This window comes from Canis aureus, chromosome 8, assembly GCF_053574225.1.
Source record: "Canis aureus isolate CA01 chromosome 8, VMU_Caureus_v.1.0, whole genome shotgun sequence".
Taxonomy (NCBI): domain Eukaryota; kingdom Metazoa; phylum Chordata; class Mammalia; order Carnivora; family Canidae; genus Canis; species Canis aureus.
In genome coordinates, this window is record NC_135618.1 from 31,455,980 (window position 1) to 31,480,580 (window position 24,601).

Sequence of the window (24,601 nt, forward strand, 5' to 3'; positions counted from 1 at the left end):
GAAGCCAAAAATGCTGGAGAAACAGATTCAAGCTCCAGACATCCCCCAAGCAGGGCTACCATTTGAATGAATTGTGTCTATGACTGTGGAAGGCATGGGTCAGGTACTGAGGCAGAGACTACAGAAGGGGAGTGTGATTCTAGTATTTTAGTATCAGTCCTGGAAGGGAGAAGAAATGTGATATGCTGTCATTGAACAACAGTTCCTGCCAATGCACAGTGTTCTTCTAGGTGGACCCTCTCAAGAAAGAATGAAACAGCAGCCAATGGGATGAACACAGAGAGGTTTGGCTAGGGATCACTTATGATCTCTGGCCTTTACGCTGATAGATGGGCTGCTCTAAAGGGATTAACTCTACAGCTTGTAAACTGGAAGCTGAGGGATAGATGATTCATGAGCGGGCCCTTGCAGGGTCAGGTTGAGTGAAAAGACCTTTGAGTTCACCTGTAAGAGCCTGAGGCAATCCTCACTGTGTCCCACATCCTGCCTCATAAGGCATTGACACCCCCTGACAATCAGGAAGCTGCTGTTCCAGCCCAGCCCTAGCAACTGCCCCTTCAAGGATACAGCAGATACACACAAAAGAGCAGCCACCACAGTACCCTGATGGGATGGTATATTGCCAAGGATGTTAGATTACCCTTGAAAAAAGCAATGTGGTTAATATAGTAATAGCATGTCACGTGCTTTCTAAACAATACCCAAAGCAAATGCCAAAGGAGTTTGGGGACATTCAATGGAGTTCCCAACCAGGAAGCGACTGGCAAATTGGTTATATGGGCCCTTTTCACTCAGAGTAAGCGTTCTAAATATGGATGGATACCTTTGTTAAATGGGTAGTGATTGAGGGTCACATTTCAAATGTCATGTTACATAAGACTAGACAAAAGAATGTGACATTTAAATGGAGGGTTCATCTTCCCTAATATCTACAAGTACCAAGATTGGTAAAAAGGAAAATATTAAATTATTAATAGATAAAATTGTCTTAGCCATGCGAACTAAAGTACTGCTCTAGGCTTTAATAAATTAAATTCTTAGCTGAATATCAGCTCATTGCCTGATATACCAAATGGGGATCCCTACCGAGTACCCAACACGATAAAGGTATGGAGGTTGCAGGAAACTGTGTTGCTTAGACTCTCATCAAGGATCGATATACTATGCTGCTGAGAACACCAAGCCCCCAAATGCCTGAGAAAGGCATTATCTACTGGAATTTGCAATGGGATGTTTCACTGGGATGGGTGAATTACTTCGCACCCCTCCTTGAGGAAGAACTACCCAATTTTCACTGGGATTCTATTATTCTGTTGCAGGTTTGACCTGTTAAAATGCACTATGCTGACAATGGAGTGTGGACCATCTAAAGAGGGGAGAAGGTGGAGGTTGGCATATCTTGGACCGGCATATCTTGTCCCATCTCCTCACACCTTCCAGTGTTGCCTTCCCTGGCCAACATGTATGGTATGCACAACTAGATCAAGTTCTTAAGGCTGCCAACCTCTCTCTACTCAAGGCCAGGTGGACATGTTCTATTCCCACAGGTATAATCATTTGGCTGCTCTTTCTGTTCCCTCCATTGACCTGGCGGGTCTTATTAAATTCACCTTACAAGCTTTGAATGACAGCCAACAGAGCCTATCCTTGCTGAACACTGAAAAGTCTTTAATTAGAAAAGCTGTCTTCTAAAATAGAACAGCCTTGGACATTATTACTGCTTCTCAAGGAGGCACCTGTGCCCCATCCAATCAGAAAGAAATCAATCCTTATGAGGCAGGATGTGTGTGTTCATACATGAGTCTGTTAATATGTCATTATTATTACATCACGTGTGGACATAAGTGAATGTCCTGAGTGATCTGACTTCCAGTCTAGGGGATGTAGTAAATGAACAGTTCCAATAGTTTTCCATTTTTGTGGGAAAACTTGTCACTAATCTGGCTAATATTGGGTGGATTTTCTTTTTTTGAGATTTTATTGATTTATTTGAGAGAGAGTGCAAGCGAGAGAGCACAAGCAGAGGGAGTGGCAGAAGCAGAAAGACAGAAGGAGACACCCTGCTGAGCATGGAGCCTGATGTGGGGCTCGATACCAGGACCCTAAGAGTTGAGCTGAAGGCAGCAACTTAACCAACTGAGCTACCCAGGCACCCCAGAAAGCAGGAAAGGGCAGAGCGGAGGAACAGAGGGAGAGGGAGAGAGAGAATTTTAAGCAAGGGCTCAATCTCATGACCCTGAGATCATGACCCGAGCTGAAACCAAGAGTCAGATGCTAATGAATTGTGCCACTCAGGCACTCCCCTGGCTAATTACTGTCTAATCTGTGTTTCCTCTTGCATGTGTCTATTTGTTGCTGGGCTATCTGCCTCTCGCCAAGTAGCGGCCAAAGTAGACCCCTCCATGCTAGTGAAAACCATTGCTGACTGCTCAGGGCACATTGCAGAAGGAAAGGAAACTGTGTGAGATTGTAAGAGCTGGTCACAATGGGCAGAGTGTTGGAAGAAGTCATCCAAGCTTATGACTGCCAGATGACCTGTGAGCTGAACCCAGGAAATAAGAGGCTCCTCACCTTCTCCCCTGTCCTTGGAATATGTGTTCTGTTTCCCTTCTCTACTCCTTGAGGGTGCCCAAAGACACATGGAAATGTGGTATTGAGACCCTCTGGACTGTATACATAACTGAACCCAGTTTAAGGCCTCTATATACCTCTATATAAGCTTTTAGGATTTGACAAGTAAGTGTGGAAATCTATGTGTCTTGCAGACAGACATCCAAGACAAGTCCTGTAAATTCTCTTGTTCATCATTACTGCCACCTACGGATCTGAGGTGTCCTCCCTCATTCTTCCTTTTCTCTGTCCTCTGCACACAGGAGCAGTTTTCAGATGATACCTGGGAAGCTCCTGAGGAGGTTGTGAACAAATAGTGAGGGAATTATATATGATTAATGAAGTTTTTCTCCTTATGCTCTTAGAGGACATTTTGATATTTGATGATAATAAAATCACATAATTGGGTTTGGAAAATGCTTGAAATTTAGCTATGCAGAGTAACACCTTTCATGATCTTAAATATATATATATATATATATGAAATATATATATATAATAAAAATGAAATGAAATGAAAAAATATATATCTCATATATATATAATGAGAAGATGAAAGCATTAAGTATTTTTGTCATAGGAGTGGGTCACAAGCAAGAAGTAACTGATCTGACAACATTTGATGGTGAGAGTCAAATGGTTCTATCATTTTTCTACATTAAAAAAGAAGATGAAGAAAAAAAGAAAAAGGATTCATCTTCTCACATGGCCAGTGACTCATTATTCTCCAGGTTCCTAAACCTACTGATTTAAAAAAAATAAGAAGAAAAAGTCTAACCAATGATCAAAACATAACTGTTTTAACTTAGCCTATTTTCAGTGATAAATATTCATTGGATGTTTGAGATTAACATATATGTGTAGTTGGATGGCACTGCTGCACACCTGGTAACAATATGACTTACACTTTTAAAAAAGAGGTCAAAGAATCTCATTGCTCTTTTGGGCATATTCAGGTAATACGTAGAAAGGTATTACTGTTTTAAATTAATATTTGTATTTCCATCTAATGAACTATGTGGAAAGTAAATGATACATGCCTTTTACCTATCTCCAAAAATTAATGTAAATTTGTCCTTTATCACCGTATGCACTTAGGAATAAACCCATTTATACCATATTAATTTTTTTCAATAAGAAGCTCTTTATATGCATTGTATAGAAATATTCTCAAAGTAATTTCTCTAGTTAAATATGTTCCCATGAGCTAAAGTAAAAATGTCTAGCTCTTATTTATGAGAAAAAATGGATCTCCTTAACAAGGTTAACTGATTATAATGTGAGTACAATTCTAAAATGTACAGTGATACATTTATACATATATGTGTATAGACATTTTTTCACTCAAAAAATTTCGTTCATGGACAAGCTAAATTTTAAAATAATACTAGCATATAACAACCAAGTTATACTGTTAGCGATTTGACTATATATTTAAGATAAAAATTTTTCCAAGGAAGGATGCCACAGGATATAGAATCTACTTTCAGTAAGTTAAATCAAATTTGTCCTATAATCCTATATTGTAATATTATTTATATTGTATATTTTAATAATATTTATATTCCCATTGATGCAAATATGTTTGTTTTTATATGTGTAATTGTCCATTAAGATCAATATTGTTAGCCTTGCTTTACAGACACAACGAAGTGGACTTTTAAAAGGGTAAGTAGTTGCCCAATGTCATCAAAATCATGCTGTTGCAAAGAAGCAAAAATATGAGGTATGCCTCACTCCTAAGTATATCTGGATTCTACTGTATCATGAGTTTTTTTCTATGTTTTCATTTCTGAAACCTACAGTGTTAATGCCATGATATAATATTGATGTTGGTTATTGTGTGCTTATTCTATTCCAGGCAATGTTCTAAATTCTCTTCGATGTAGCAAAATTATGACGTAGGACCTATTATGACTTCCATTTTATGGGTGAGATAATTGATGGCTAGAATGACTAAGTAATTTCCTGAAGTTCTCACAACAGTTAATGAATAGAATGGGGATTTCCCCCACACATCCTACACTTGAGTCTAGATAATATCACAATTCTGTTTCAGAATGATTTTGAGACTGGTATGAGGGGTAAAAGGTCTCCTTTGTTCACTTACCTCATACTCCAAGGTGATAATTTATACTTTAGGATGGTTAGTTTTATGTTTCAACTTGGCCCTTCCTATTGTTAACATCTTATGATGGCATGGGAGACTTGCCAAAACTAAGAAATTAAAATCGGTACACCCATCAACAATGTGGCAACTGAAAGACTTTGGCAATATCCTCTACCTGTATAAGCTCTAAATATGTATCCTATATATGGTACCCTTTGTCCCATAGCCAGCATTTTGTGATCCAGTACTCAAGAGGTGGAAGTGGGAGTGGTATTGCCCACTATTATTCTTTGTGATCCACTAGCAAAAATTTAGCACCTTTCATTCTGCTGTCTAGAGGTCTTAGTTCCAAAAGGAGAAATACTTCCCCCAAGAGATACACAATGATTCCACTGAATTAGTGATTAAGACAGCCACCTGGCCACTTGGGGTTTCTCATACCTCTGAATCAGGATTAGAAGAGAGTTACAGTATTGTCTCTAGTGATCCACCTTGAGTATCAAGAGGAAATTGAGCTGCCACTACCCAATTGATGTAAGGAAGAGTAAGTCCATATATAGGAGATCACTTAGGGCATCTCTTAGTACTACCATGTCTTCTAATGAAAGGCAATGGAAAATTATGGCAATCTAATCTAGGCAGGGCAACTAATGGCCCACACTCTTCAGTAATGAAGTTTTAAGTCCCTATACTAGGCAAAGAGCCACGACCAGCTAAGGGGCCTGTTGAGGACAAAATGAATATGGACACTAAAAAAAAAAAAAAAGATTATGGAATGGGTGATGGAAGAAGATAGTTAGATAGTTATAAATACCAGCTATAGGGATCCCTGGGTGGCACAGCGGTTTAGTGCCTGCCTTTGGCCCAGGGCGCGATCCTGGAGACCCGGGATCGAATCCCACGTCGGGCTCCCGGTGCATGGAGCCTGCTTCTCCCTCTGCCTATGTCTCTGCCTCTCTCTCTCTCTCTCTGTGTGTGACTATCATAAATAAATAAAAATTAAATAAATAAATAAATAAATAAATAAATAAATAAATACCAGCTATAATGTGATGAGCAATGGAGAAAATTCTGTTATCTGTAATTTTAATTCTGGGTGGCTCAGTTAGTTAAGTGTCTGCCTTTGGCTCAGGTCATGCATGATCTCGGGTCATGATCTCTGAGATCAAGTCCCACATTGGGCTCTCTGCTCAGTGAGGAGTCTGCTTTTCCCTCTGCCTCTGTCCACCCACTTGTGTTCTCTCTCTCTCTCTCAAATAAATAAATAAAATCTTTAATAAAAAAATAAACTGTATTAATAATACTTAACTTCATATAATACTATTTAAGTTACAGAATTATCAAGGAGAAGAGCAAACATCATCCAATGATTGTATCCTTTTCTGAAGAAAGAATCAACAAGTTCTGGTTGTATACAGGATTGGTATGTCATGGTAGGAGGAAATATGACTAGTATTGTTTTTATTTGGAGTTTAAGTATCTTTTAAGAATATGTGTATGAGGAATCCCTGGGTGGCTCAGCAGTTTAGTGCCTGCCTTTAGCCTGGGATGTGGTCCTGGAGTCCCAGGATCGAGTCCCACATTGGGCTTCCTGCATGGAGCCTGATTCTCCCTCTGCCTGTGTGTGTCTCTCATGAATCAATAAATAAAATCTTTTTTAAAAATGTGTATGAGTGCCAAGTCGACAAGAGGTGAACTGTAGTGGATAGTTTCATGCACAAACTTGGCTAACTTGTAGTATGAGGTTATTCAATTAAACATCAATCTAGTTGTTGAGAAGGTATTCTGTGGATGTGAATGACATCTACAATCAGTTAGCTTTAAGTAGATTTATATTTGATAAACCTAGTGGGCCTCATCTAATCAGTTGAAAGGCCTTTGAACAAAATAGGGCTTTTCCTGGGGAAGAACTAGAACTGATTTTCCTCACTGAAGAAGTGATCAGGGTGGGAAAATCTTCAGCTATTAGAATTCTTAAATCCTTGGTCAGATCTGTGACCCTTCCTGACCATTTCGGCTCATGGCAAATGAGAGATATGAAAGCGAAAGAGAAGGAATATGTGAGAAAACTACAAATGATGGAAATTTTGGCAACATTAATAAAGTTAACTGTACCACATTCATAATCTAGTAACACCCTGACCCAGCCCTGGGTCCTGAATATCCCTTTGGATGATTTTTTATTCTTGTTTTTTTTTTTTTTTTTTTTTTTTTTTTTTAATTTTACTTATTTAAATAATCTCTACACTCAAAATGGGCCTCAAACTCACAACCTGAGATGATGTGTCATAAGCTTCTCCCACTGAACCCATCCGGGTACCCTGGAAGGAATTGATAGATGTTTGAATTAAACTTAGAATTTTTAAAAATAAGCCCTAATTTAAAGAATAATTTCTTCTTCCTCAAGACTGCAAAATTAGCTCTTGGCCAAGAATTTCCAGCTTGCCCAGCAGATTGTGGACTTACCAATCCTGAATCCTCAACCCCCACAATTACATAAGCATGTATGTATATATATATATATGATATATCCCCAGCTACTCTGTTTTTCTGAATAATTGTAACTTCAAGTTTAATATGCACTTGAAGAGAAAAAAAAAGAATAAGAAGACTATTAATTTATTAGTTGGGTCTTATGGCAAAAATGGAGAAGAAAAATGATATACGTTGTCAGTTTGCCTTTCTTCCCAGCCCTATCACCTCTTAGGATATAATCATGTTTCAGATGTTCTTCCTCAGTATGCACTTCCATGTCTTGGACTATAGCATGACTATACCCATTTTTAGTTTATTTATAGGTTATTTCAAGGAAAGCCTCTAGGTACAGCTTGGTATCAAAAAGCAGTATCTCAATAAGCAAACTATGTGGCTGTCTGTCTGCAGGAGAGGTCTTAGATCTGGGTATGTGTCTGGATGTGTGTGTCTCTTCTACTGTGAATCAGAACCACAGTGTTTTTGACTGTTGCATGTCTGGTAAAGTTATTAATAGCAGATATGCAGCTTACTTTTCACTGACTCATTTACTCCCAGGTTGGAGAACAACTTAACTAATTATGTCTTTTATAAGAATCATATGTTCTTTTTGAGGAGGACACAGTGAACAACAGGATGGTATGTCAGCTATTGTACCATTTCACACTGAAGTGACGAAACAGCTTCTATTTTTCTTAGAGAATGAGTCATATCAATAATCTTTAGCAACTTTTTGACCACAGGCTAACACTTAGCTTCTTGTACTTATGCACCTTCTAGCAAACCAAAAAGTCTTTATTACAAGCTATAATTCTCAGGTTATTTACCTTAAGGGTTGCAATAATAATATTTCTGAAATTGACTGCTATTGATAACAATAATATTGTTTGTACAGTGCTCTAAAAGTACTTCCTTATGTGAGATGTTATGAGTTAATCTATACCAATAACTAGTATAAAGGGAAAGCATATAAACAAAGTATAACAATAGAGCACTATATGAAATAATATTTAATTCAATCATGATGATGAAGCATGATACATTTGAACTGTATTCAGCAAAGTTTAAAAGCAAATGGTCACAATAACAATAAAAAGACAAACTGTAAACTACTCCAAAACTGGGGGCACTTGAGTGACTCAGCTGGTTAAGACTCTGATGCTTTATTTCAGCTCAGGTCACGATATCCTGAATCCTGGGACCGAGCCACATCAAACCCGCCACTCAGTGGGGAGTCCACTTCTCTTTCTTGCCCCTCTGTGCTCTCTCTCTCTCTAAAAATAAATAAATAAATAAATCTTCTAAAAAATTTCTATATACAAAATTTTAAAAAAGACACTCCAAAAATATTTTATAAATAGAACCACACATTAGTAGTAAGTTAATTATTTAAAGCTGTGCAAGTGGATTAATTAGTAAGAAGACTATCAGGACATGAGTTAGTGTCAAAGAAACAAAGTGTGTTGAGTTGCCAAAAGACAACTGGTTAAAACTCAAAGGAGTAATTAAAATTTCAGCCCTAAATAAAAATGAGACTACAACAGAACATTAGTCAACCATAGTGAAACGCTCCACAAATAAACATAGATAAAGAAAAAAAATACAGTGCCCTTGCCCTCATTGTTCTTCACTTAACTAAGAACAAAATGTTCCCAAGAGAAATGTATTGACAAAACATGACCCAACCTTTTCACAAATCAGTCCTTTTAGGATGTTAATCTACCAGAACAAGGAAAAATAAGCATATGTATGTGTTTGTAAATGAACGTTAATGCTGATGAATATAGTGAAAATTGTAAGCTTTCCTCTCAAAGCAATTGTGCTTGTGAAAACAATACTCACCAATATTATTCCAGTATTATTTGAAACTGAAACAGGGCAGGTGGGCAACTTGTGGTTAACATGATACAGGTTACCTATCTAAAGAAAATGCAGTCTTTTGAAATACCATAAGTCAAATTAAGTATTTTTGAGGAGAGAGATGCCTGGGTGGCTCAGTGGTTGAGCTTCTGCCTTTGACTTAGGGCGTGATCCCGGAATCCTGGAATCGAGTCCCACATTGAGCTCTCCTGGAGGGAGCCTGCTTCTCTCTCTGCCTCCGTCTCTGCTTTGCTCTCTGTATCTATCATGAATAAATAAATAAATCTTTAAAAAATTTTTTGCGAAGAAAAAATGGGAAAAATGTGTTTGTAATGCACAGAATTACATAAACATGGCCAGAAACAATGACTATATTTTTGCATTTTATACAGCTTTCATGGCGCACATAATTCAAGGGATGAATACAATTCCTCAAAATAATCAATCCACAAACTTGTTTAGGAAGAATTTACATAAAGCTGATTTGTGGCTATGATTCTGGTGCTACCAGTTCACCAAGGGATTAAACATTGTGAAGTTTAATCAAGTTTAATAACGTTAGAATTTAAAAGGTAATTGGGGATTTAGGACCAAAAGAGAACAGGTATAAATAAGGCATTTAGAGGTTTTGGTTATGATCAATGACCATGCACCTGATTGATAGAAGGTTGTTTTCTATCAGATTATTATGTGACACACACATAGAGATTTCTAATTTCATATTCTCTGTTGAAAGAGTATGTCTCGTCCCTAAGAGTGTTAAAGGTCATCAAAATAAGCAGGGCAGGAAAGAATACAGATCTGACCTGAATAAGTACAGTTATACATTATGGTGACAAGGTTCAGCTTATGGTATGAGAGAAAACACTTTGTTATGTATCATGGATCTGCAACATTATCTACTTTAAGAGATTTTTAGTGTCACTAAAAAAGGAAAAATGTTTTCAATTATAATTATACATATTAATAAAGTTTTTTATGAATACGTATTCTAGAGAGAGAATGAATGGGACGGACAGAGGGAGAGGGATTGAGAATCTCAAGCAGACTCTGCACCGAGTGTGAGACGGTCATGGGGCTTCATCTCAGGACCTGGGGATTAGAACCTAAGCACAAACCAAGAGTCAGATGCATAACCGACTGTGCTGCTCAGGTGCCTGCATGTTCACAAGTTATTAATGTACATTATGATTTAAGACCTCTTAAAATGTGGAAAAAAGTGCATCTTAGAACTGATAAAATACAGCTTTTGCATCACAGATAAATTAGTAACAAATATTTATAAAGAAATTTGAGTCATTGGGGCACACAAGCCCCCTAAATCCAACTAGTATATTTGTGTTTCTTTTCCTTTTTATTTTCTTATACTTCAGACAAATTCACCTTTGTTAATGATGCTGAAGTCCCTACACGCTATGAGTTACATTGTGTCCCTCTAAAGACACTGAATGTTCCAGCCCGCCAGTATCTGTGAATGTGACCTTTATTTGAAATAAGGTCTTGGCAGATGACCAAGTTAGGATGATGTCACAAGGGCAAGCCCTAATCGAATATGTGTGTCCTTGTAAAACGAGGAAAGCTTGAAAACAAAAATAGAAGCACACAGGGAGAACACCAGGTGACGATGAAGGCAGAGATTGGGCGATGTATCTACATGTCAAGGAGTGACACGAATTGCCAGCAAACCCCAGAGCTAAGAGAAAGGCAGGGAAAAAATTCTGCCGCACAGCATTGAGAAGTAACCAACTGCTGGCACTTTGACTTCAGACATCTGTCCTCCAGGGCGCCCAGGCAATAAATTGTGTGTGCTACCCCCTCTGCGGTGCTCTGTTACGGCAGCCCTGGAAAATGAGCACATTAGGATAATTTACTAATACTTTAGCAAAATGTTTTTGTTTTGTTTTTTGGGTTTTTTTTAAGGTTTTATTTATTCATGAGCGACACACACAGAGAGAGAGAGAGAGAGAGAGAGAGAGAGGCAGAGACCCAGCCAGAGGGAGAAGCAGGCTCCCTGCAGGGAGCCTGACGTGGGACACGATCCTGGATCTGCAGGATCACGCCCTGGGCCGAAAGTGGCACTAAACTGCTGAGACACCCGGGCTTCCCAGCAAAATGTTTTTGGTGCTATTGTTTGAATACCAGAAATGATTACAATGTATTTTTCTATTATTCTTCAGTTAGGCAATTAACTTAATCAGAACCCTAATATTACTGGCGTTTTTACATATTACATTTCCAGCTATTGACCGGTACTCTCCTCCTGCAGTAAGATTTTGTATTTAAGAAGTTGTGAATAAAGGATCTGAGAAAGAAATGAAATGTTTATTGCTTGTGAGCAGGCAAATAAAAATCTAAAATCATATGTTTTCTTGAATTGACTAATACTTATTATATTGATGTAAGAATGAGTTAGGGGCAGACAGGGCTAGGCAGGGAAAGATAAGGGAAAGGCCCCAGAGTCAGGCTCCTGCCCAGCCCAAGGAAACAGAGATAAGACAGTAAAAGCAGAAAATAAACCTGACTCCCTAGCTCCAAAAGGTTCGGGACTATCCCCCTTTAATGGCTACTAGGTTCACAGAAACTCTGGATACAGAGGGATATAGTGCAGGAGATGTTAACCAGAGAGAAGGGAACTCCTTGTTGTGGCAAGTCCACCATGTTTGCTGTAACCAGAAACATGAATCTTACAAATCCACCCTGACATTGACAAATTCTCCAAGTTCCCTGCTCAGTTCCCTATAAAAGACAGACCATAAAAAGCCCTTAGTGGCAACCCTGTAGGGATCCCTCTCACTTTTGAGTGCTCTCTGTGCTTAATAAATTTATCATGTTGCTCACTCTTTGACTCTTGAGACAAGAACCAGGCTCTCCTGTATCAATATGATGTTTTCCGGAGGTACGTCATGCTATACGCTGCAAATAGTTTTGCTTCTTTTAATGCATACTTGTCTCTGTACACATGTGCCTGCATGCATGTGTGTGTTTATGCCTTTTGTGTGTGTTGAGGGAGGGGAGGGCTAGATTTTCCTATTTCCTTCTTCCAGTGTATCTTTTGGTTTGGGTTTGGGTTTCCTTCATAGGGTCTACTCTTCCCATCTTTCTTATACTCAGTGTTTAAGAAAATCCCGAGTTGATTGTTAGGTGCTTGTGCATCTAAAAAGAAGAGCTGTGGTTTAACCTTAGCTTTAATCTCCATACCCAGAGGATGTAGGGGGAGGAAAGACTTCCTCTACCTTCCTAGCTTCTGTAGGGAAGGGGAAATAATTTCCCTTTATTCTTCTGAGGTTTTGGCTGAGACTCCTTTAATAAAAGGTTAGCAAGAGGAACATGAACAGAAGTTCATCAGCATGTATACCTCAAGTATATGTCGGAGACACCCAGGGAAAAGTGAGTAACTCAGAGGTGGCTTAGAATTCCAGCTTATATAGCATCTTCAACAAAGAATAATACATTTGTGGAGAAATGACAAGATGCAGGAAAGCCATTTTAGGCCTCCAAGGAATGAGATAGAAGCCAATTAGTAAAGTCAAGTACTAGTAAAGTCAAGTAAAGTCTGTTACGTAGATTCCTTTGGTACCTTCTCCAAGTTCATAGTCTCTAACTTAAGTCATGATTAACTTTTTTTTTAAGTTTTATTTATTTATTAATGAGAGACACAGAGAGAGCCAGAGACCTAGGCAGAGGAAAAAGCAGGCTTCATGCAGGGAGCCCGATGTGGGAGTCAGTCCCAGGAACCTGGGACCATGCCGTGTGCTGAAGGCAGATGCTCAACCCCTGAGCCACCCAGGCGCTCCATGTGGTGGTTAACTTCAGTTCTTCCTAGGCAAGATGAGAAGAGGGACATCTTTGAAAAGGGGATGGCAGAGGGCTTTTCTTACATCTTCTCAATTACCTTCAGTGCAAATAATCCTTCCCTCAAAATCACATATTTTAGGGGTGCTGGGTGGTGGCTAAATTGGTTAAGCTACTGACACTCGTTGTGGGGCTCAGGTCATGATCTCTGTCCTGAGTTGGAGGTGGCATCGGCTCCGCTCTGCTGGCCTCTGCTTAAGATTCTGTCTCCTTCTGCCCCTCTCCCTGACTCAAAAAAAAAAAAAAAAAAAAAAAAAAAAATCACATATATTGGGGTATGTGGTATTCTGGTATCCTTCAGTTCAATTACTGGGTCTATGAAATAAGCAAAAAGCAAATTAGGAGAAAACATATACAAATTCATTAAATTTTAGGATTACATGCATGAAGGCATCCAGGAAAAACTTGTGAATATCCAAAATAAAGGTGAGATTTGGGAGCTTATACATCATCTTAATAAGGGAAGAGGAGGGGCCAGAGAGGCAACTTAAGAAAGAGTAAATGGCTTTTAGGTAAAATGAATGGGCCTTTACTAAGGCAGGCCTTCACCCTCAGAGGCTGCTACTCAGGCTGGGGGCGACCTCTCCCAGAGGGGGGCAGGCCGGCCTCAGTGCTGGTCCCGAGGCCGCCTCCTTGGGGGGAGTCTCACCTCCTGGTCTCGGGGCCCCCCGGGTCAGGGCCCTGCAGGTCCCGAGGGCGTGTGCAGGGCCAGGCCAGGCCGGCTTGGGGCCCCCCTTTGCGGGGAGGGGAAAGGAGGCCGAGGTCAGGGAGCCACCTACCCCTGCTGTCACACGCACCCACAGCATTAAATAAAAAAGCAGCTTCCCAGGATAGAGGCTGCGCAGGGCAGCTCTGGGGTCAGGCTGGGGCCTGTGGTTCAGACTCCTCTGTAGGCTGCTCCCCAACCCCGCAGGGTGGGAGGCTTTGAACAATAAACAGGGGGCAGCTCCTAGGCAGACAGGTCCACCTGGGGGGAGTGAGGGGGCACTCCTGAGGCCAAAAGATTTCTGTTCCTCTGAGATCTGGAGCTTTGGGCGTGGTAGTTTGTGACAGCTTGTCTGGGTGCTGTGTGGGCTTCTAGTCTCCCCTCCTGAGATAAAACTCCGTCTTCTCATGTTGATGAGATTCCTGGGGATGGGATTTAAGACAATTGAGTTCATTTTGGAGGATCTGTTTTTCAGGCAGATCGCAGGAGGTCAGAGAAAGTGTCTCCCTGCATCTACTGTTAATCAGGAGACTTCCACTCAGAATTATCAATACATCAAAGTGGCATATTTGATGATGGCATGTCAAACTCCTTCAAGGTGATACAGTTCTAGAGAAGTTACCTGATAAACTAGGTCAAAAATCAACATATGGAAAATAACAAGAATGTTATAGATGACCATTTATATATGACTACGGTCATAATGCCTACAGATTTTTTTAAAACATTAACATCGATATTTTCAGAACCCCTACTAAGAAAGATCAAGATTTTGGTGCAAATAGTTCATTTCAGAAATAAATTTGAAACAATAGAAATGCTTCCATGATGAATTGAGGGATTATGTTCCATTTTTTCTCAATAAGTGCAATCATGTATGTTTATAACATGCCTTCTAAATGTACCATGTCAAAAACATACTAATTTGAGCTATATTTTGAGCATTTCTTTTAGACTTTGTGGTATTTTTCAGAACTACAAGTAATTAGTGTCCTCTGCTAAAACTTACTCTGGAGGGAACTCTCTTCCAGGACAGCTATATGAGGAGCTCTACGGCCCTCATCTCAGCAGAATAACCGTAACAACTAAATATTATAAAATAAGACGCAATCTAAAGTTTCTGCAAGTTATCTTAAGAACAGACAGAAAATAAAGAAACTGTTTTTTAAAAAAATCTACTAGGCCTCATAGCATTTGGGGCCCATGTCTTCCCATGGCTCCTGGTTAAGGGCTGTGGTATCTCTGGGAGAGTCAGGCTGCCAGCGTATTTCATCCTTCCCTGCCTTTGGCTAACTGCAGGAGGGTAAAATTGCAGAGGCTACACTTCAGTCAAGTGTGACCAATAAATCAGGGACCTCTTTCTTCCATCCACCCCAATTTGAAGGGTGAGTGGCCTTACTACAAAGTGGCAGGGGCAAATACTTGGGCCTGTTTCCCCCCCACCTCCCACCCCCCGCCCCCACTAGCTCACTCATATTGTAGAGGTTCCGTCCTGACAGAAGCAGGTGGAAAAGACCAGGGTTAGCTACCTACGTTTAACACCCTGCTTAAAGCAAAACAGTCATTTCCCAAGAAGTGGGCCCCTGCCCGTAACCCAGCTACAGAACAGAACCTCCGAGAGTTTTGCTCAGGGAGAGAGGCAAAGCTGTAAGAACAGAGAACACCAAAGCTCTCCTCAAGGGAACTGTCTTTATTTGGGATATAGTTTGGGAAAGTACGAGCCTCGGGATGCTATAGAGAAAGAAAAAACAAAGGGGAGATTTTGATGATAAGCCATTAAGATAAAGCTGTATTTCCTTGACAGCAACAAATTAATCACAAGCCACCTACTTTACCAAAGAGAACTAGGGAAAGAGCTAAAAAGAAGCTGCCTGTGGTCAGAACAAAAACTGATCTCAAAATATGCATATAAAGGGACTTAATTTTAACTCAAGTCCAATAATTATGTAAAAACCAATAGGGTGCTCAGCTGGAAATTAGTGGAGGTTAGCAGTTGGATCTGATCCCAACAGAAACAGACGACATAACCGGGAGATCAAGGAAAGAGACAAAGCTGTGCTAAAACCACTGTCATATTCATGATTAGCGTGTATGTACACAAGACTCCTCTTTGACGATTGGTTTTACACTGTGGGGAAAATAAACTTCACTAAATTAGTTCATCAAAGTTAATAAATAAATTACAAGCGCCACCAACAGCAAACCCCAAAGAGAAAGGGATTGTTACGCAGAGTCAGAAAACCGTCACTGTGGGGCACCTGGGTGGCTCACAGGGTTTGGCCTCTGACTCTTGGTTTCAGCTCAGACCCTGATCTCAGAGTCATGAGATGAGCCCTGCTTCAGGCTCCATGCTCAGTGGGGAGTCGGCTTCAGATTCTCTGTCCTTCTCCCTGCCTCTCATTTAGGCGTGTGCTCTCTCTCCCTTTCTCTCTCTCAAACAAATAAATCTTAAAACAAAGCAATCCTTGCAACTGTTTGCATGAGACCTTTGACTCCTCCTTGCCTCTAGACCATCACTGCTAATGCCAATCCCTCAGTGATGTTGTTGCATTTAAATACCATTGCTTTCATTATCAATGGTTTCTGCATCCAGTCTTTACTTACTTGTATGCGAAAGGTACTGGATGTGGTTTAAATATTTGTGTAATATGTTTAAAATGTTTATTTCTCAAGTAATCTATTAGCTAAGATAAATTTATCAATTTGAGGGTGAAGAGAAACAAAACATTTCAATATATTAACCATTATTCCCTCACTTAAAGTTCTTTATAAGCACTATTGATGATGGAACATGTCTCTTTTCATTAAAAAAATATAACTTTGTTAAGTAGTTATAAACCCTAAAATGTTGGTAGCTGCTACATAACTCAGCAAAAAGATGGGATAGTACATACAAACTATGAAAAAAAAATTAAGAACACAATTGGAAACTTTGCATTTACATTCAGTATCTCAATACTGAGGACATTTATGAGAGTAGAAGACAGTGACTGCATATTGGAACTATAATTTGTAGCCTTAAGAGAACTGGGAGTATTTAAAGATATCAAATCTTTGGGAGAATCTTTTATTTTTTTTATCATTTTTTTGAAGCTCTTTCTCCAGGCACCAATACCAAAGGATAAAGAAACACAGTTCAAATGACAGCCACTTCACAAGCTTTGTAAAACTTGTGAAAAATACATTTCAAAAGAAAGAAAAACTCAAGTTTTTCCCATAAGTATATACCACTGGGTTCTGTTATTATTTTTTTGTTGTTTTCTCAAGTGCAAAGTTTAAGAAGGGAGACTGAACAAAATAGAGATACTAGTTTGGGTTATAATTCAAGGGGCTTTATGATAAAAATTAAATGAGATTAGAATGTTTAAGTACAAGTTATAAGGCTTTCAAGCAAATGCCTGTGCTATTAAAATAGAAATTTAAAAAATTATTTGTTTCTGACATTCAAAATGTAAACATCTTTTTCTTATTATGTCTTTCCATCATTTTTACCTCAAATATTTTGAGATTTTTTTATGTATATATATTTTTCATGTACAATTTTATTATTTGATAATTTTCTTTTTATTTTTTAAGTGTTGTCATATGTATCACATAGCAATATATACATTTTTTATTAGTCGTATTTTTTCTTGGGATGTCTGGGTGGTTCAGCGGTTGAGCTTCTGCCCTTAGCTCAGGGGGTGATCCTGGGGTCCTGGGATTGAGTCCCGTATTGGGTTCCCCACGGGAAGCCTGCTTCTCCCTTTGCATATGTCTCTGCCTCTCTCATGAATAAATAAACTCTTTAATAAATAAATAAATGTAGTTTTCTATTAATGTAAGCACTAAGACTCATATTCTCAGGATTATAATAAAACAGAAAATTTAGTCCTGGAACATTAAAAAGGACATCAACTTGATTAATTCATTTTATAAAATTGAAAATATCTGCTGAGATCAAATATTATCTTTCCTGAGTTGAATTTTTATTTCAACTCCCATTGTGGACTTTCCTTTATTAAATAGTGCTAGCTCTCAGATTTTTTTGGTTTTCTAATCATTATTTTAAAATCTTACAAACATGTCTTTATTAGCTAATTATAATTGGGAAGTCTAAAATGAGTAAAAGGGGATACTATTTTCAACTATATTTTCAACTATTTATAGCAAATACCCAGTAGATTCAATTTTAAGGGGACCTAAACCGATGATGAAAGATGTGTTCACTTCCTTGTAAATTTGGCTTAGTTTGGTGTCAAAAGCACTAGGACAGCAAATTCTCAAGCTTTAACATACCAAAAAGAGAGAAACAACTTTTGAAATAGTTTTCAGAAGTCAGAAAGGACACCTGTATAACCTTGCCCCGTGTACTTGTATGGCATACCAAACACTGAGTAAAAAATTTGATTTCTGGTGCTTCAATTCAATTGTTTTGCAATAACAGCCCTTGCCACTAGTAGTGTAGTGCAAACTTCCAAAGTGAATCTGTTTAAGCTACACGGTCTCACAATAGAAATAACTTTTAAAAAAGTCCAGTACATGATCTTTCTAATGGGTTTTCATAGGACCACTATATACCTTTGTTGTTTATTTTTCATTTATTTTTTAAAAGATTTTATTTATTCATGGGAGACACACACACAGAGAGGCAGAGACACAGGCAGAGGGAGAAGCAGGCTCCATGCAGGGAGCCCGACCTGGGACTGGATCCCAGAACTCCAGGACCACGCCCTGGGCCAAAGGCAGATGCTCAACCCCTGAGCCACCCAGGCATCCCTACCTTTGTTTTTTAAAGTAAAAGTTTCAAACTACTTTAAGTTTTTGGAAGTGACAATATATAACAGGTGTAGAAAGGTCATCAAAACGAATTGAGAGTTAAGTGTTAAAAAAAATCATTTCTGTTTCATTTATTCCTTTTCTTAGTTTTATTGAAATATAACTGACATAGAACATTGTGTAAATTTAAGGTGCACAACATAATTTGATATAGTTATATATTGTTAAATGATGACTCTAATAAGTTTAGTTAGCATCCATTTACCTAATATGGTTAACAATTTTTTTCTTGTGATGAGAACCTCAAGATCTACTATCTTAGCTAACTTTCAAATATGCAACACAGTATTGTTAACTATAGTAATTGTGTTGTACATTACATGCCCAGAACTAATTTATCTTATAACTAGAAGTTTGTACCTTTTCTCCACTTTCAACCAGTTCCCCAAAGCCCCTCACTCACCACCTGGCAACCACAAATCTGATCTTTGTTTCTATGATTTGGTTGGTGACTTTTTTTTCCAGATTTCACATAATTCCCTAAACTAATACTCAGGGAATGAGGTACCCCAAAACATTGATAAATTAGATAGAATCGGTCCTGGGAAAAAATCAGTAAATTAGTGTTTGTTTCTTCTTTCCTTTTACCTTTTTTTCAATTCATCTCTTCCTTGACACATGTTTTACCATTCTGCTCCATAGCTATTCAAGACTTTCCAGGCACTGCTCTGTCTGGTAGGTGACACATAAGTTTGCCTTTTTTGTAATCTCTCCCATAAATACATACCCATCTGGCATCTATTTCCACAGGTCTTTTAGAGTTTCTAAAGTAAAGTTCATTAATCTAAAAAAATAGTCTGGAAAAATGTGTTAATGTGTATTAATGGCTTACAGTTTGTTCTTTCAAAATAATACAGTTGCTTTTCAAATAGATTCTTCTATGAATATGCAGCATTAAGTATAAATAATTATAGCAGTAGAAATTTTACACAATTATATAATTTTTTTTTTTTTTGTAAGCTGAGCCTTTTAGTACCTACTCTGATGACACATACTTTGGAAAGTCCTATAAAATACACCTCTGGTGTTCAAAATGTAACATGATGACTTTTCAGTCACATCCCAAACTTTGAGAGAATATTTAAAACCTTTGGTCTATATCCAGTGGATATTCTGGGTACTAGAATCTCATCTGCATTCATTAGGGACCCAGAGATCTGTAGCAATATAATGAATGTTCTTTTCATATAGAATGTTTTTTTCCTATAGAAAGCAGAGAAAGACTTGAGATTTATTGCATACATATGAGAATTATGTACTATTTTTCCTACATCTTAAGCTTAAGACTATATTAATATTAATATTAATATCATATATAGATTTCTTATGTTTTATGTTTTCTAATTTATTCTCAACATTGTGCCAAAATAAGTTTATTTTCTTTTTCTACTTTTGTTTTCTTGTGCAGTTAAACTTGTTTCTAGTTTGTGCAGTTAAACTTGTTTCTAGTTTTTTTCTGCATTTTTGAAATAAATTAAAATGGTTCATTTTGCATGCCATATCCTTTTTGTTAGTTCACTTTAGACACATTCTCCTATTCTGAAATAAAGGTCAAACTTTTAAAATATAGTCATTGTTAATTTATTTGTATAATTTTCTTTAACTCTGCTCCAGAGATTTTCCCTGCTTCAAATGAAGTGATGAGAATGTCCACCCCTGTGCTTTTTCAGTGAGAATGACATACCCATACCCATGATATTTCCTCTGTCTCTGAGCTTCTCTGTGCTCTCATTAGCTGCCTCTGCCTGTTACCTTGCTGCTTCTGTGTTCTCCCATAAAGTTTTCCTGATAATGAATCAGTGGAGTGATTACTTTCTATCCTATACATCATTCTGAATTACTTCTTCATTTAAAATGGATTTCCCCTTGCAAGAAACATGAATGCAATGATGCCTTTTGTGTTACACTATTAAACATCTTCTCTGGAAGAAGCATCTCAGGAATCTGTAACATTTTCATGGTCACGGTACGCATGCTATCCCTGTATTTTAAAGATATAAATGTAATAATTATCAGTGAATTTTGAATTCCGTTTCTCCAGTTAAGATATATACATTTATACATACATAAAAATAATTAAAATATAACAAGAAGGCCCATATAGTAGATCATATGGCTATGAATTGTTCTTCCTTTTCACTATCTCGGTAATTTTCAAGATTTTCAAAAAGGCAACATGCTACAAATATTTCAAGATACTTAATATGAAATATATATAACCCATATATATATATAGATCTAGATGACACAGATAGAGTTCAGTCAAGGTTTCTTCAAGAATGCAGAAGCCTCTATATATTCCAAAAATAGCAAAGGTCAGAGGAGTCATTACCAACAATTTCAGCCAGCAGTATGAAGACAGATGGTTCTTAATAACTCTCTAGAAAGTTGCTGCAATTTATAAGGATCTTTGGGAAGTCTTCACAAATTTTGTGGTTTGGGCCACAAAAGGGAACAGTTATCCAGAAAGCCAACTGTGAATTTCATATCTGTACCTGCCATGGCCACCTCTTCTCTCCTTATATATAAATTTTGTGAGATTGCTTCTCATTGACAAATTTTGGAAGACAGTAAAGTGATGATGAACTTCCAAGAGACCACCCAGGACAAACACATATACAGAAAACTGAACAAAACTGAAATATCCATACAGCTGAGCAATAAATTATAAAGCAATCACCAATGTAAGTACCAATCAGGTAAAAAAAATAAAATAAAAGTAACATTGATGGCATCCATGAAGTTCATCTCATGCTACTTCCTATTCTCTTTTTCCCCAAGAAGTGATCACAATCACAATTTTTATACTTGTTTCCTTACATTTCTTTATTGCTTTAAATCTAGCACAATTTTTAAACATTAAGAGTTTACAAGGTCTAATTTGATCATTATATAATTTGAAACTTAAACTGTGTTGTTGTCTTGCTTCATTTACTAAGCAGTATGTTTGAGGGATTTATTTTTTTTAAAGGATTTTTTTTTTATTTATTCATGAGAGACACACAGAGAGTTAAACATAAACAGAGAAGCAGGCTCCCAAAGGGAGCCAGATGCGAGACTTGATCCCAGGACCCAGGATCACACCCTGAGTCAAAGGCAGATGTTCAACCACCAAGCCACCCAAGTGCCCCATTTGTGTGATGTATTCATGTTGCTTTGCGTAGAAGATATTTATTCATTTTTATCCAACTCTTTTTGTTGTGAAATGCACATAACATAAAATATGCCATCTCTACCATTTTTAAGTGTACAGTTTAATGGTATTAAATGCGTTCACAGTGTTGTGCTACCATCACCACCATCTCTTTCCATAATGTTTTTATCTTATAAAACTGAAACTCAAAAAAATAAAACTGAAACTCTATACCATTAAACAATAACTACTCATTTTCCTCTTCACAGCGCTGTCACCAACCATTATATTTTCTGTCTTTAATTTTGACTACTCTAAAAAAATAATAATAATTTTGACTACTCTTAAGTGCCTCACACAGTGGAACCATATAGTATTTGCCTATATGTAGTTATTTCCCTTAGCATTATGTCCTCAAGTTAATCCATGTTGTAATATATTGCAGAATTTCCTTCATTTTTAAAGCTGAATAATATTCCACTGTACACATACACAGCATTTTCTTATAGATTCATCCAACAATGGACCCTTCGGTCGCTTTACATTTTAGCTATTGTGAATAATGCTGCTATAAGCATGAGTATATTAATATCTCTTTGAAATCTTGTTTTACATTCTATTGGGTATATACTCTAACATGGAATTGCTGAATCATATAAATATTGCATTTTTTATTTTTGAGGCCATACTGTTTTCCACAGTGGCTATATCATTTTACCTCCTAACAACAGTGCACAAGGGTTTCAATTTCTACACACCCTCACCAACATTTGTTCTCTTTTTTTTCTTTTTTGACAGGAACCATCCTAATGGGTGTGAGGTGATAATCTCATTCTAGTTTTGATGTGCATTTCCTTAATATTGGTGATGTTGAACATCTTATTGTTGTGCTTATTGTCCTTTTGTAAGCCTTCTTTAAAGAAATTTCTATTCAATTCCATTGCCCATTTTTTAATAGGATGTTTCTGGGTTTGTTTTTGTTTTTCTGTTGTTGAGATTTTGTAGTTATATATATATACATATATATATTCTTATTTATATTTCTTATATATATATAAATAACTACAACTATATATATATGGATATTAATCCTTTACCAAATATATGATTTGCAAACATTTTCCACTATTGTGTGGTCTGCCTTTATATTTTATAGTGTCTTTTGATGCACAATTTTTAAGAAAAAAATTCATAAAGTTCTGTCTATCCGATTATTATTTTGATACCTGTGCCTTTTATGTCATATCTAAGAAAGCATTGCCAATACCAATATTATGAAATTTTGCCCTCTATTTTCTTCTAAGAGTTTATTTTAGGTCTCCCATTTAGGTCTTTGACCTGCTTGGAGTTTATTTTTGTAGATGCCATTAGGTAAGAGTCATACTTTATCCTCATGTGTGTGGATATCCAGTTTTTCCAGCATTTTTTATTGAAAAAAATGGTCCTTCCTTCATTGAGTGGTCTTGGCATCCTTGTCAAAACTCATTTGACTATGTGAGAGTTTATTTGCTGGGTGCTCTGTTCTGTGGTGTTGGTCTCTGTTAAAACCAGTATCACACTGTTTTGGTTACTGTAGCTTTGTAGTAAGTTTTGAAATCAGTAAGGGTGGGTTTGTTTTTCTCCAAGATAGTTTAGGCCATGCAGAGTCAACTTGAGATTCCATATGAATTTTATAATGGAGTATTTTATTTCTGCTGAAATCATCATTGGGATTTTAATAGGAGTTGTACTGAATCTGAAGATTGCTTTAAGTCATATTGATATCTTAGAAATATTGAATCCATTCTATGAACGTGAGATATGTTTCCATTTATTTGTGCCTTTAATTTCTTTCAGCAATTTTGTGTTGTTTTTCACTGTACAAGTCTTCTACATCCTTGGTAAGTTCCCAAGTATTTATTCTTTTTGGAACTATTCTGCATTGAGTAGTTTCCTTAATTACTTTTTCAAATTATTTATTATTGGTATATAGAAATGCAACCAGTTTTTGTGCGTTAATTTTGAATCCTGCTACTTTGCTGAATTCATTTGTTCTGACAGCTTTTTATTTTTGGAGGCATCTTTATGGTTTTTTATATAAAGATCTCATCATCTGCAAACAGAGATAATTGTATTTTTTTTTCTTTCCAATTTGGATACCTTTTATTTATTTTCCTTGCCAAATTCCTCTGGCAGAACTGTTAGTAATATATTGAATAGAAGTGGTGACAGTGACATCCTCGCCATATTCTTGTCTTATATAAAAACTTTCAGTTCGTCAACATTAAGAAGGATGTTAGTTGTGGGCTTTTCATGTATAGCTTTTATTATATGGACCTAGTCTTCTATTCCTTGTCTGTTGAGTGTTTTTATTATGGAAAGATGTTGAATTTTGTTAAATGCTTTTTCTGTGTCAATTGAGATGGCTTATTTGAAGATCATTGTAGGTTCACATGAAGTTGTAGGGAATAATAAGACATCCTGCATGTCTTTCACTTACTTTAACCTAACAGTAATATCTTGCAACTGGAATGATATTTTTAATATAATTTTATTTATTTTTTCATGAGAGACAGAGAGAGGCAGAGACACAGGCAGAGGGAGAGGCAGACTCCCTGCAAGGAGCCCGATATGGGACTCTATCCACACTCCAGGATCTTGTCCCGAGCCGAAGGCAGACAGTCAACTGCTGAGCCACCCAGGTATCCCTGGAATAATATTTTAAATATATCATTATGTTTTCATCTTCTACATTCTGTGTATACATTTCTGCCATTAATTCAAGAAGTCTACCTGCTTTAGAATCAAGGAGACAGAAATGGAAAGAGAGAGAAGCCAGGAGAACTATTAAGTGGGAATGAAATAAAAACCTCTGTAGGAAAAAGCAAACATTTTTTCTAGGTAAGAAAAAACTACAAAACTTTAGAAAGACATAGAAAAATACTTGAATACAGCAAGACATAAACATTTCTTTTATTCTAAATCATAAACCTTTTATTTTTTCCCAAAATAATGAGTAGATTTAATAATATTCCAATCACTAGCCATTCATCAATTTTTG

General features: G+C 37.2%; 1 protein-coding gene across 50 annotated transcripts in view; it reads left to right on the forward strand.

Moving 5' to 3' along the window:
* LOC144318572 (uncharacterized) overlaps positions 1 to 24,601 on the forward strand; it is a 63,398-nt gene that overhangs the window by 7,715 nt on the left and 31,082 nt on the right. For 5 of the 50 annotated variants that reach the window (XM_077905657.1, XM_077905656.1, XM_077905655.1 and 2 more), the window contains exons 3-6: positions 1,320 to 1,467; positions 6,050 to 6,092; positions 19,071 to 19,103; positions 23,398 to 23,441. In XM_077905657.1, the coding sequence (XP_077761783.1) occupies positions 1,342 to 1,467; positions 6,050 to 6,092; positions 19,071 to 19,103; positions 23,398 to 23,441 (246 nt within the window). In that variant the 5' untranslated portion in view covers positions 1,320 to 1,341. Of the gene's footprint in view, positions 1 to 1,319; positions 1,548 to 6,049; positions 6,154 to 7,127; positions 7,225 to 8,364; positions 8,492 to 19,070; positions 19,104 to 20,042; positions 20,225 to 23,397; positions 23,442 to 24,112; positions 24,243 to 24,601 lie in introns of those variants that run through there. The other 45 variants (XR_013384576.1, XR_013384572.1, XR_013384575.1 and 42 more) reach the window with 39 other exon arrangements.